The 13,362-nt window shown below is 59.7% G+C and overlaps 1 protein-coding gene across 1 annotated transcript in view; it reads right to left on the reverse strand.

Moving 5' to 3' along the window:
- Positions 1-8,367: 8,367 nt before the first annotated feature.
- The window catches only part of ALDH4A1 (aldehyde dehydrogenase 4 family member A1), a 28,047-nt gene continuing 23,052 nt past the window's right edge, over positions 8,368-13,362 (reverse strand). Inside the window, exons 11-15 of the mRNA XM_040645860.1 lie at positions 13,252-13,299; positions 12,269-12,421; positions 11,431-11,552; positions 10,520-10,638; positions 8,368-9,867 (exon numbers count right to left, since the gene is read on the reverse strand). Of these exons, the coding sequence (XP_040501794.1) occupies positions 9,755-9,867; positions 10,520-10,638; positions 11,431-11,552; positions 12,269-12,421; positions 13,252-13,299 (555 nt within the window). The 3' untranslated portion in view covers positions 8,368-9,754. The remainder of the gene's footprint in view (positions 9,868-10,519; positions 10,639-11,430; positions 11,553-12,268; positions 12,422-13,251; positions 13,300-13,362) is intronic.

Consider the following 13,362-nt stretch of genomic DNA (forward strand, 5'->3'; position numbering starts at 1 on the left):
GGCTGGGAAGTGGGGGTCCCTGGAGGTGGCCCTGCCTCATCAGAGAGCTGGCAGCTTGACACCAGGGGATTTGCACAGACATTTACATAATGACTGCTCTGCTATGGCTCATGGGGCAGGGAAAGCACCTGGGACAGGTGGAGAGGTTTGAGAACTCCGGGGGAAAAGGAGGAGGCTGGAACTAGGATGATCCCTTCCTAGGGCATGTTGGGACCTGGGTGGTCTGGAAGACCCCCACCTGGAAGTAGAGAAAGCATGTCCTGCTAACTTGGACACTCCCTAGCCTTCTGCCACTGAGTTGAGGACAGGTCTCATGCCCCTAATGTTTCTGACACTTGGGAGTCAAGGACACAGATACTCACCCAGGAGACAGAGTAGGCTGGCAAATGGAGCCCGAGCTTTAGAGCCAGATCAAGTGGAGCCTGGCATATAGTAATTCATGGCATGTGACCCACAGCAGGTGTTCCAGAAGTAGCAGCCGTTGTCAATAAGAACCAGGCACCATGCTGCGTGCTTGCCATTCACCATCTCGTTTAATGCTCGCAATAACCAGGACTGTTACCAGCCCCATTTCACAGATGAGGGAACTGAGGCACAGAGAAGTTAAGAAACCCGCCCAGGGTTGCACAGCCAGCAAAGCTGGGATTCAAATCCCACAGTCAGATTCTAGGGCCTGGCTCTTAATCTCCATGATATATTACATCATGAAGTTATTTCCTTTGAGAAAAAAATAGCAGAGCAGCAGCAAAGAGAATGGGAGGGAGGTGGGAGGCAGCTGCCCTCTGTCAGCCCAACAATCCATCAATCAGCTCTGCTGAGCGAGCCCCCTCTGCACCCAGCACCAGGGACGGGGGCACCGTCAAAAATGAAAGCTGAAAATTTCCAAACTCAAAGGTGACTACACCCAAGGAGTGGGATGGAGGGGGATGGTTCCAGCAAACCAGGCACCTGTTTGAATCAGAGACCCCGCCCAAAGGATGCGTGGCCTAGCAGGGGCCTTGGGACACCTGTTGTGGAAGTCTCAAAGCAGACAGGTCCCATCGGGGCCCCCCGGGGTCCAGCGCTATGAGGAAAGGAGGCTTCAATGCACAAAAAGCTGACCCCAAACCCCACGGTCTCGCCCTGTCCCACTCCAGCCAAGCCCGTGTTCTCCTTCAAGGGCTGGTCGGAGCCCTGCCTCCTCTGGGAGACCGTCCCTGGCCCGAGTGCACAGGACCCACCCCGGCTCTGAGCTGACCTTCCCGTCCGCGTCGTCACGGGGCACGGCTCACAGCCTGGTGTGGTTGACTGGTTCCCGCCGATGACTGTGTCCTAGCGTTTGAGGCAACATGACTCTGGCCAACGTGGAGTGAACAGCAGCTGTTGCTGTGTGCTCACAGGCAGGTACTAAGCTCTCTGAGCCTCCACTCTCTCCCCTTCTGAAACGGGGACCATAATTCCAGCCTGATGGGATGGGTGTGGGTATTACATAAGACGGCACACGGGAACCGGGGGGTGCAGAGCAGCCCCCAGAGAAAGGTAAATTGGCTGAAGTGCAACACCGTCCCTTCCTGTAAGGAAACGAACTTCCGCGAGCTGGGGACTGGCACCAGGGACGCTACACCTTGCAGAAAGAGCCCAAAGCTTCGAGAAGCTACCCTGAAAGGTGTTGGATGTCTTTAGCAGCTCCAGAGGGAGCACCCCTCCCTCACCTGGACCCCTCCTGGGACGGAGTCGTCCCACAGACGATTAGAATGACAGGGAAAGCCTTCTGGTGCTGTGGAAACACGCAGAATTTGCTGTGTGATCTTGAGTCTGTCCCCGCCCCTCTCTGGGCCCATGTCAACCAGTGCCTGGGAGGGGAGACCCAACCCATAAAACAAAATGAAGAGCCGTGCCTGGCTGTCTGGAAGGGTGGGTTCTGGACCTGGCTTCAACTCCACGGGCCTCAGTTTCCTCATCCGTATAAGGGGAGGCCCTCTTTGTATTGCCCTTATCCACCCCCACCTCATCAGCAAGTCCAAAGCCCCAGCCCGACTTCACCCTCTGTACCTGGGGTTGTCTCCAGACCCCTTGTCCCCCTCTTGCTACACCCAAGTTCAGACCCTCCTCGCCTCCTTTCTAGACCTCTCTGTCAGCCTCACGCTGACCGTTTGGAGCATAGCTCTATCCCTCGCTCTACCACCTCGTGGGGCTCCCCATGGCCTGCAAGACCATGGCTGGGTTCCTGGCCTTGGCATTTGAGGCCTCACCAGCCTGGCCCCAGCTCCTCCATCGTCTCCGACCCTGCCTTTGCAGCCTGCTCTCTCCTGCATCACGTGCCCCAAACCACACCCACACTGGCCTCCTCGGCATGGGGTCCCTGGAGGCTGTTCCCAGGATGGCCTGCTGGAGCCTCCGAGACCAGTCACCTGCCATACCAGACACTTGGGCCGTTGGGAGGATAACAAAAGAGCACGTTTCCAGGGCCTGGTATAGGCCAGGCATTGTGTCAAGCACTTTATATGCATTATATTGTTTAATTCTCTCAAATACTCTGCAAAGTAGCCATTTTTACTCCCATTTTAAAAACAAGGAAACTGAGAGGCGCCTGGGTGGCTCAGTGGGTTAAGCATCTGCCTTGGGCTCAGGTCATCATCCCAGGGTCCTGAGATCGAGTCCTGAGCTGGGCTTCCTGCTCAACGGAGAGTTGGCTTCTCTCTCTCTCCCTCTGTCCTTCCCCCTGCTCATGCTCTCTTTCTCTCTCAAATAAATAAAATCTTAAAAAAAAAAAAAAACAAGGAAACTGAGGCTGAAAGTTTAAACATCTTGCCAAGAGTCACACAGTGAATAGGACTTAGACCCAGACTTCCCAAGCTCTTAACTCCCAAGCTACCTGACTTTAGTGTGGTCTTCCCATAGCAGCTGTCACCATGATGCCCACCAAGGTGGGGGGGGGTGCTGCCCTCCCCCACTGCAGGTCTGCCTGGAGGCCAAGGTGCTGGAGAAGGACCCATCAGTTCCAGGGCACGGTGACTGCACACGGCAGTTCTGAAGAGGGGGAAGGAAGATGCCGCTTGCTGAGAGGCTCTGGGACGTTCTAGAGACTCCCAGAAAAATCAGCCAAGCTTGGGGGGAGGGCGGTAAGCAGATGGTAGAGAAAGAAAGCATCTAAATGAACTGGAGCCCCTGGGTGAGGGTCCGACACCAGGTTGCGGGGGGTGGGGGGCGTGGAAGACGGGGATGGCCAAGAAAGCCATTCACCCAGTGGGCACGGGCGAGCCTACCATGTGGCAGGGCCAGGTGGGGTCCAAGGGACACAGCAGGGACACACAGGACTATGGCCTCCGTGGGGGAGGCAGGGTCTGTGCCACGCAGCCTGGGGGGACGATGGTGGCAGTGCACATGGTCACTTCCATTGCTGATGTCTTCTGTGGGCTCACAACGTGCCAGGCACTGAGTGGAGCCCTCTCCATCTACTTCATCCTTCCAGATGTGCTACTGTTATGTCTCCACTTGGCAGATAAGAAGGATGAGGTCCAGAGAGGGACAGCAACTTACCCAAAGCCACACAGCAAGTATGTGGCTTGGAGAAATCTGAAACCCTAATGGGGGCTGCAGGGAGTGGTGGCACCTGAGGGGCTCCCATGAGAAAGGAATAAGGGGCCCCCTTGACAGGGATGATCTCTCTGAAGACCAAAATCTGAAGAAGGAGCACAGGACAGAGCGTCAGGAGTCTTGGCTTCCGGGCCCGCTCTGCCCTAACTACCCTTGTAGCCAGTTACCGCTGCTCTCTGGGCTGCAGTCTCCCTACCAGTGCTTCTTAACATTTCAGGGGCGAGGATCCCTTTGAGATTCCGACGAAAGCCTGGACACGGACACACACAGAGGGGCAGGTGGGTGAGGCTGGGGGGTTGGCAGCTCTGAGGACAGGCGCCCAGGAAACCCGCAGCGCTGTGACTCTCGTTCAAGGCTGCACGCACAGCATGTGCTCCAAGGTGGCCAGGACCCGGCACAACAGTCACCCTCATGGCCCAGTCCAGGCCCGAGTCCCCGTGTCCAGACCTGTGTGGCCATCGGCAGCCAAGGTGGCAGAGAACCATGACAGGCTTATGCAAAGTACACGGGGGAGAGGGGACAAGGACATGGGGGTCAGGAAAAGCTGCCCATTTGCCTTGCATCTGCTTCCCCCTGTGCTCACGGAAAGAAACTGGCCACATTTGTTTTGGCCTAGAAGGAGCCGCCCCAAACCTCCCTCCTCCCCCTGCTGCCGTGGTCGGAGGGGGATGGAGCACAGGGGGCGCCCCGAAGAGAGTCTTGACCCCAGGGACTTGGGGCTCTATCAGCTCCTCTCCTCTACCCGACCCTCCAATCTCTCTACCAACTTGCCCATCGCTCCCTTTGCTGCTCTGCACCCCCCAACCTGCCCTCCCACCCACCCACCCACCCCGGCATTTTCCTTCTCTTTCTTTCCTGCCTGTGCCGCCTCGTCTAGGACGAAGTTGGGCAGCTGGAAACCGAGCTCCGGTCTGGCTCAGCGGGGGACAGGGGCAGCAGGGCCTCCGCCCCTAGGAAGGTCTGGCAGACAGGCGGCTCCAGCCAGCCCAGTTCAGAGACACCCCGGTGGAGGGTCCCTGGGGAGGCCTCAGAGCCAGTTCTCAGGAACCCCAGCCTCACCAGTCACTCCTCTGAGAGAAGTTTCTAAGTAAAAGTGGAGCGGATGGCGTGGCCCCTGGAGGAGGCCACAGGCTGGAGAAAGAAGCAGAAACCGCGTCCCACAGGGAGGAGGTGAAGGAATGGGGACATTGAGCCCAGGGGAGGAAGACTCAGGGAGCTCCTGCCAGGAGAGGAAAGGGCCGTGATGGGGAAGGGGGGTGGTCTTGTTCCCTATGGCTCTAAGGGCCCAGCCCAGCCCAGGAGCCAGGGGCCAGGGGCCAGGCAGCAGGCTGTGACTCCTCTCCTCTTCCTCGCCGCTAAATGGCCCCAGCCATCCTCGATGGGGCGAGTGAATGAGATGAAGGCATCAGGAACCTGCTTGGTGCAGGATAGCAAACATCACGCACCCCAGTGTCGAAGGCTTTGCTCCTGGCGTGGGGCTCCCGATTTTAACCCCGATCAAAGGCTGGGGTCTAGGACTCGGTACAACCCTTCTAAGGTTCAGATCTGCCCAGCCTGGTTTCCAGTCCTGGCTCTGCCACTTACTGGCTGTGTGAGCCCCCCCAGGCATGTCCCTCTCTGAGCCCCGCTCTGCTCCCAGTGTCTGCCTGGATACGCATCACGGAGCGGGTGCCCGACAGGACCTCAGCTCCCTCGCTGTGCCCCGGCCCCCGTGGGCCAAGGGCTCCAGCGGCTGAGGGCGACTGCCTGAGCACGTGGGGCCTGGAGGGAGGACATGGCAGAGCCTTCGGGCAGAATTCCGACGTGCGTCGGGCACCCGGGGGTCGTACGGCACCTGTGCCACCATCCAGGGTGACTACCAACCACACGAGTGAGAGTGGAGATGGGCTGCTTGTGTTTGGAGCCACCGTGACAGCCGTGCCTCATCCACCCACTCGCTGGATGGCTCCCACCCTGAAGCCACTGGGTTCCCACAAGGGACCAGGGCAAAGAGACCAGGGGGTGCTGTTATGGCCACCAGGAAAAGTTCTGTCCCTGCCCCTCACTGAGCAGGTCTTCTTTCCCTGGGCCTGTTTCCTCATCTGGGAAATGGGGCTGAAAGAATACCGCCTCCCTCACAGGCCCGTGTGGCCCCCGATAGCTGGAGGGAGCAGCTGGCCCAGTAACAGGTGCTCGGCGACGCCTGGGCACAGGTATCCAGGACGCAGGTGTGAGGGCATGTGGGAAATAGCAGGTTCTCACCTCAGTCTGCAGGGCATGTCATGTGATCCTCAGCTCCCTGAGAAATGTCAATCAAGTCTGAGCGTGGGAGTGGGGTCCAGGGCTCAGGGAATGGGGGGGCTAAGACGGGACTGGAGCCCAGGCCTGCCTGATGCCAGGGCTGCATGCACTCCGAGGCGCCGCGGCTGTGCTTATGAGCAAAGGCCTGGCAGGTGGAGATGGGAACCACCTGCTGGTGTACTAGTGCCTTCACCCACCCGTGCCTCAGTCTCCCCATCTGTAAGAGGGGAGTAGCAGATGTGCCTTCAGGGGCTGCGGCGAGGCTCTAAAGACATGGTGCAAGGCCCGGCACACAGACTGCGCCCACATAACGTGGTTCCTGCTGTTTACTGTGCCGGCCCCCAACAGACCACACACAGGGACGGTGCCCATGGTGGCTTCATGAAAACGAAGACGCAAGCTTGTGAAGAGGGTGGGTCTCCACCCTGCCTCTTCCTCGAGCCCCCCTCCCCCAGCCCGGGAGCTCTGGGTAAGCTTGGAAGGCCAGGAGCCGGCACAGGTGGCCCCTCATTTCCCTAGAGCGCACGCCCGACTGGCAGCCCGTGGGACAGCGGTGGCAGGGACATCCGGCCTCAGTCAAATGGTTCACGCTCTGAGCCTGGACTGGTGGCCAGGCCCCCGACCACCACAGGGAAATGAAGAGGATCCTCGGGCCACTGCGGACACGGGCCCTTCCTGGGGTGGCCATGCAAAGAGGGCGGGTGCTGGGCCCACAGGAGCCCCCAGCCTTGCGAGTCAGGGGTGCCAGAGCAGAGGAAGGTAAAGCAAGGGCTTGGAGCTCCCCCCCCCCAGTTAAAAGGAGGCAAAGGCACGGGGCGGGGAGGGGGTGCAGTGGAAGAGGAACGGCTGGAAATCACAGACCTGACAGAGCAGCTGGCAGAGAGCACGGGGGGTGGGCACTCGCCCCCAGGTTCAAACTCCCGCCCCGCTATGAACGAGCCGTGGGACCCCCTACTAGCCCTTCCACTGAAGGCAGATAACGGTTGGCCAATAAGGTCAATGTCAGGCTAGATGAGACCACGTAGACAAAGCCACCTCTGCTGTGTCAGCGTGACCTTGAACAAGCCACTCCATTTGCTCCCAAACATTAACGGGCCCTACGCAGCCTCTAGAAACGCAGCTGCCACCTTTTCTGCCAGGGAACTCCAGCCCGGGCCCTCTGGGGGCTGCCCTACATCCTGAGAGAAGCCCCCTCTGGCACAAATCCCCACCTGGGGAAGCCGGGGGGGGGGGGTGCTGCCAAGGGCAGAGTCTCCATCCCCTCCCCACAGCTCTGAGATCCTGCCGCCAACAGCCCCGATCAATGGACCCCGTGGCTCAACAGACCCTGGGACGGGGAGGTGTCACGTGGCTAGGAGCTCATTTTATGTCCTTTGGGGGCAGGCCAGGCCAGTTTCCCCTCCAAGTCAGCCGGCCCCTGTGGACTTAGACCCACAGATTCTGGCTCAAGCTAACTGGCCGTGGTTGCTCGCCACCATCCCCCCTCCCGCCCCCGTCATTTGGCCAATTGAGGTCTTTCCAAGGCAGATCAGTGCCGGGTATGGACATCTGGGGGAGGACAGAGAATGGGTTTGGGAATCAGACCATCCCCACGGTAGGCCATACCCTTGGCAAGTCCCCACACCCCCGCACTCGTTTCCTCTTCTGCCAAATGGGAGCATGGCAGCGTGTACTCCATCAGGCAGCTGTGAGAAAACACACAGTCCTCCAGAGGAACAGAACCAACAGAATATACAGATATACCATAAGGAAACTGCTTGAACAATCTTCGAGGCTTGGTAAGTGCAAAATCTGCAGAGCGGCCAGCAGGAAGAGGGAAGAGTCACAGCTGAGTCCTTTGGGCTGTCCATCACCAGAATCCCTTTTGGCTTGAAGGAGGTCAGTCTTTGTTCTATTAAGGCCTTCAACTGATTGGATGAGGCCCACCCACAGAAGGGAGGACAATGGGCTTTCCTCGGAGTCCACAGATTGAAATGTCAACCTCATCCAAAAACCACCTTCATAGAAACATCCAGAATATTTAACTAAATACCTGGGCACCACGGCCCAGCTAAGTTGTCACATACACTTTAACCATCACGACACAGTAGCAGTGGCTCTCACAACAATGTACATACATGGTTAACATGGTTGAATCATTCATTCCGTATCTGGCATCGTTCTAAACAACTACACGGATTAACTCACTCAGTCGTCAGGACAGCCTGCGTGCATGTGCGTATGTGTATAATTACCCACCTTAGATAAAGAGAGAAGTGCAGAGAGGTTGCACAACTTTCTGAGGGCAGAGCCAGGATTTGAACCCAGATTGGAACCCATCTGACTCCAGTTCCCACACCTCCAGCCCATATTCCCAAACATCAGTGCCCGCCTTTCCTTCCATCCCGCTGGGGGCCCCGCGCTCCTGACGTGAAGGACACACGAGCAACATAATGTCCCGTATATCAGCATTTCTTGGGAGAAGCTGGCCAGCCCCCAACACCCCGACAGGAAAGACCAGCGATTTGATTACATAACAAGCATTTATTAGGGTGGCAGCAGAGCGAATCCCACCGCCACCTCCCAGTGTCGAATCAGTAGAACCAGGACCACCTCCAGCACCTCTCCCCAGCTGACTGGCCGCGCCAGGCAGCGATGAGGAACGTGGAAGGAAGCAGATCCTACGCCCCGCCCCGGCAGTGTGACCACCGGACCGCGGGCCACAGTGTACAACCATGGTGCTCGGCGGCCAGCCCCACAGGGGACCCATGCCGGCTGACCTTGAGGAAGGGCCAGCACTCTTAGGGCCCCTTAAAAACTGTCCCCCAAAGTCACCCCTTATCAATCCCCAACCCCCCTGAAATCCAATTGGCAGGTTTTTTCTGTGTGTCCACCAGCCGGCTACATCGCAGAACGGGCCGCCTAGGGACCAGTCCACTCACAGAGCCCCCTCTGCAAAGGAGGGAAGGTTCTATGGGCCATCCTCGGCCCAGGCTGGACGGGAACCCAAGGCCAGGTGTCGAGGCTGGGAGAAGGTGGGAGCAGTCTCCCCAGGCCTGTTCTACCACAGCCAGTGGGGGCCGAGCTCCTGCAGGAAACCCTGGGCCAACACAGGTGGGGAGCACGGTCGTCTCTGAAGGTAGAGCCGAGAGACGATGGCAAGCTGAGATGGCACGAAGGTCCACCGAGGGTCTTCCAAAACCACAGCCCAAATGGGAAGGACCACCCATCCTGCACCTCAGCAGGTAGCCTGCCCCCAAGCCCACCACACGGAGACGGCCAGGAATGATGCGGGCCTCCGGAAAACAGAGGTGCCCTGGAGAAAGGCACACGGGTGTCTAAGGCATATGGTCAGGCACAGGTACCCGCTGGCCCAGCTGGGCGTGGGCCGAGCCCTGGTGAGGAAGAGCCCGGACCAAAGAGGGCCAGGCCCGCTGGTGCCCCCATGCCCTGCAGCCACCCTGGGTCACACCTAATCCTGGAGTCCTGGGGGAACCAAGGCCAAGGCCAGGAGTCTCTGGATGCTCAGGTTTGCCAAGGGGCCCAGAGCTGCTTCCTTGTCCCAAAGGGACCCTGGGAGGCACTCTACTGCCATTCCCCAGGTCCCTGAGCCACTGGGCCACAGTGCAGAGAAAGAAAACAGGTGGAGAACCTGCCAGAAAGAACCTCTAGGACAGCCGTGAGATAAGAGGTGGCAGCCCTGTTCCTCCCCAGCATGGTCTCCAATCAGAGCCCGCACCTGCCCCTGAGGAGGGGACAGGCCAGGATATAGCCCAGCGCAGGGCAAGGGGGCAGTCTCAGCCCCGGAGAGGGGGCCGTCCCAAGGGGAGCAGGTCAAAGGGGCTGGAGCGGGGCCAGTGCACTGAGGTCAACCGTCCGGACAGACAGGTGGACAGACAGCAGAGGTGCCAAGCGGGGCTCACTGCATGTAGGCGTAGCGCCAATCCCCCAGAGGCTCGTGGGTCTCCTTGATGACCTGGGGCGACGTCCACCGCAGGACATAGTGGGGCCCCCCTGGCTTGTCATTGGTTCCTGCGGAAAGGACAGTTCTGTTTTTCTCTGAAGAGATACGGCAGCTCCGCGCAGAAGGGAAGGGGGTGGGAAGAGCTGACAGACTAACCCGGGCACCGGCACAGGCAATAAGCAGCTCAACAAAAACCGAATGTGTCCACGACGACAGGGTTTCCTGAGCTCACCTGTGCGGCGCGCTCGGTCAGAGGTCAGGTGAGGTGGGACCCAGGCTCCCTGGGGCCGTGCGCCCCACCCGCAAGGGGTGTCTGGGAGCACTGTGGAGAGTGCACTCCACTGGGACCCACTGGCCCTGGCTCTGCACCAAGGCAGCTGTGATCTAGGGCAAGTCACTGTCCACCCCCTCTCTGAACCTCAGTTTCCCCATTTGTAAAGAGGAGGAGTTGCACTGAAGTGACCCTGGAGCACGGTGGTAAAAGGCGTGGGTGCTGAACCGAAATGCCAGCTCCACCACTTCGCAGCCACGTGCTCTTGAGCAAGTCGCTCCCCCTCCCTGTGCGTCAGTTTACCCCTCTGTAAAATGGGAAGAACAACGGTAACTTCCTTAGCTCCGCCCCACAGCGTTTGCTATTATTACTCTTAACACCCTTGAAGTGAGGGGTTGAGAGTCTCCGGACAGAACCTGCCCCCGCCCTGGAAAGGAGGACGCACTCACCAGAGGCTCGGGCCCCCCCAAAGGGCTGCTGGCCGACCACGGAGCCAGTGGACTTGTCATTGATGTAGAAGTTGCCGGCCGTGTTCCTCAGCACCGTTGTGGCCTCCTGGACAACAGTCCTAGGCAGCAGGGCGGTGTTAGCAAGGGCCCCGGCTCGCCTGCCCCCAGCCCCGCATCCGACCTCCAGCAGCCAGCTGCCCAGCCCACGCCAGCTGCCCGGCAGACGGGGACCGGCCCCAGGGGCTCTAGACCCCTCGGGCAGGGTCTGAGAGCCTCTGCGCCCCCTCCTCCTCCTGAACGTGGTTAGCATGCCCCCCCCCACCCCCGCAGGGCTGCTGCAAGAGCTGAACGGGAAGATGAGCATCAGGCTGCATGCGCTCAGGGAGCGGCCCCCACCCCTGGGAGCTGGAGGATCCCCCAGGCCCCCACCCTGACCCCAGGTTCCAATCTCCTCTCCACCCTCTTAGGGGCAGAGGGGGCAGCAGCTAGTGCCACGGAGGAAGGAGAAGCCGAGGGCTTAGCACCACGGCGTCCTGGCTCAGACGCAGCTGCGGCAGGGTGAGCAGCGTGCCCCTGGCCCGAGCCCAGCTTTCCTGCTCGGCAGCAGGAGGCAATGACCTTGCGGAGTGGGGCCCCATCAGACCCACGGGAGCTGGTCCAAAGCTCGGATTCCACGGCCCCATCCCCAGAGATCTAGTTTCCGTGGCCAAAATGGGACCCCAGAATCTGCGTTTCCGTAGAGAGCCCGGCTGCCTCTGTCCCCGTGCTTGGGCTGCCTGCCCGCCTGCCAGTGGGGGCTGAAGTGAGGGGAAGGGGTGGCATTAGTACTAGGATCCTCGTCCAGGAGGGTGGTCTCGGGACAGGGTGGGGCAGGACACCAGGACAGGAGCAGAAGGGCGGTGGCCACTCACTTATCCTGGGCGAACACTGCCCCCGTGAGGCCGTAGCTGGTGGTGCAGTCGACCAGCCGCAGCGTCTCCTTGTACTCGTCGTCCGGGTAGACGTACACGGTCAGGACGGGCCCGAAGATCTCCTGACACAGAAGCCCGGGAGTCAGACCCCACTGGGACCAGAGCCCCAAAGCCTCTCAGGCCCCTGCTCTGGCCTCTGCCTCCCCCCCCACTCCCCTCCCGGTCCACACAGCTCGAAGGGCCAGGCACCTCCCGCTGGGCTCCCTTAGGACAGAGCAAAGTCCTAGTTCCTGCCCTGTCCACCGCATCCCAACCTGGCGAAGATCCAAGGACACTTTCTGGCTCTCCGCACCACCAAACCCACACCCGAGAGCGAGACTCCTGGCAGCAGCTGGCACAGGAATTGCCCGGCAATATCACTGTCCCTTCTGCCACCCCTCCACTGCCATCCTGGACAAGTGCTTTGACCCCTCAGAGCCTCCATTTCTCATCTGTAAGATGGGAATGATAACACCCTCTCCTCTCAGTCAAGGGCCCAGCTGTGGCCGGCCCAGAGTTAAGATGGGGACAGTGGCCTTAGTGGCCACGGGCAGTGGAAGTGCTGGGACATTGCCAGGCTCAACAGTGTCAAGGACAGAGCCCTGGATTTGGGGTCAGGAGGCCTAACTTCCAGGCCTGGCTCTGCTCTCACCAGGAGTGAGACACTCCCTTTCTGGGACCTCACACTCCCATCTGTGAAATGCAGTAACACCACAAGAAGCCACATTCCAGGGTCCTGCGCGTGCTCCGCTTGGCGCAGAGACTGTTCTCTACGCCCCAGGCTGCCTGCCCTACTCACCTCCTTCATGATGGGCTCCTGAGGGTCCTTGCTCTCGACGATGCAGGGTTCCACGAAGTAGCCCACAGAGTCGTCACACTTGCCCCCAGCCAGGATGGTGAGGCTGGGTGAGGAGCGGGCGTGCTCCAGCCACTTCTTGATGCGGCCGAAGGACTGGGATTGGCGGGGGGGGGGGGGAAGGGGTGTCACAGACCAGCTGCGAGGCCATCCCCAGCAGCAGCGCCCCCCACCCACACTCACCCCAAAGCATTTGTGCCTGAAGGGCCCAAATTCTGGAATGGGGAGAGGGCAAAGCCAGAGTCTGACTAAGCCATGGCAGAAACAGGGGCAGACGTACACGCCCATGTGAGAAAGAGTGTGAGGGTGAGTGTGTGTGTGTGTGTGTGTGGCAGAACCACAAATACACGTACAGAAACGCAACACACACGAATGTACACACAGGCATATGCATGACCACAAGCCTTCATGCTTAAGTACGTGTTTATACATGTGCCCGTGTTACACGTACGTGTATGAATGCAGACGACGTCCACCGATACACATACGGACACACACACGAACACACGTGTGCACACACGAGGTGTATCTGTTTGGAGGTGTATCTGTTGGAGATGGCGCACTGGTGTGTATGTGGGCGTGTGTCTGCGGGTGACCCACACGCCTGCCTACGCACCAAGCTCATCAGTGTGCTGTGGGCACACACAGGCACGTGCTCGTGTTCAGGCTCACACTGCAGCCACACGGGCCTGTCTGTGTGCATGTGGGCACTCCGTGCGGGTTTGTCGAGCCTGGGTGCAGGACGCACGGAAGAAGCTGGTTACAGATGTTTCTGCCGGTTTCCAAGCTCAGGGTGGGGGCGCCCGTGCAGCCATCGGACTGCCTTGCCCGGAGCAGTGGGGCTGGGTCGCCCCCAGTCAAGGCCCCCAGTCTCCCACCCAGGGCAGGGGCCCGGCCCCCTGGGAACACCTGCTTCTTGCCCGTACCTTGGCATCAATCACGGCCGAGAAGAAGGTCCCAAAATCCTCTGCGGGCTGGGGGCAAGGGAGACACCAGGAGAGCTGGAGTCACCACGGGCCGCAGACAAAGGAGCCCCC

The sequence above is a fragment of the Ursus maritimus genome, unplaced genomic scaffold (assembly GCF_017311325.1).
Source record: "Ursus maritimus isolate PB19 unplaced genomic scaffold, ASM1731132v1 scaffold_32, whole genome shotgun sequence".
NCBI classification, from domain to species: domain Eukaryota; kingdom Metazoa; phylum Chordata; class Mammalia; order Carnivora; family Ursidae; genus Ursus; species Ursus maritimus.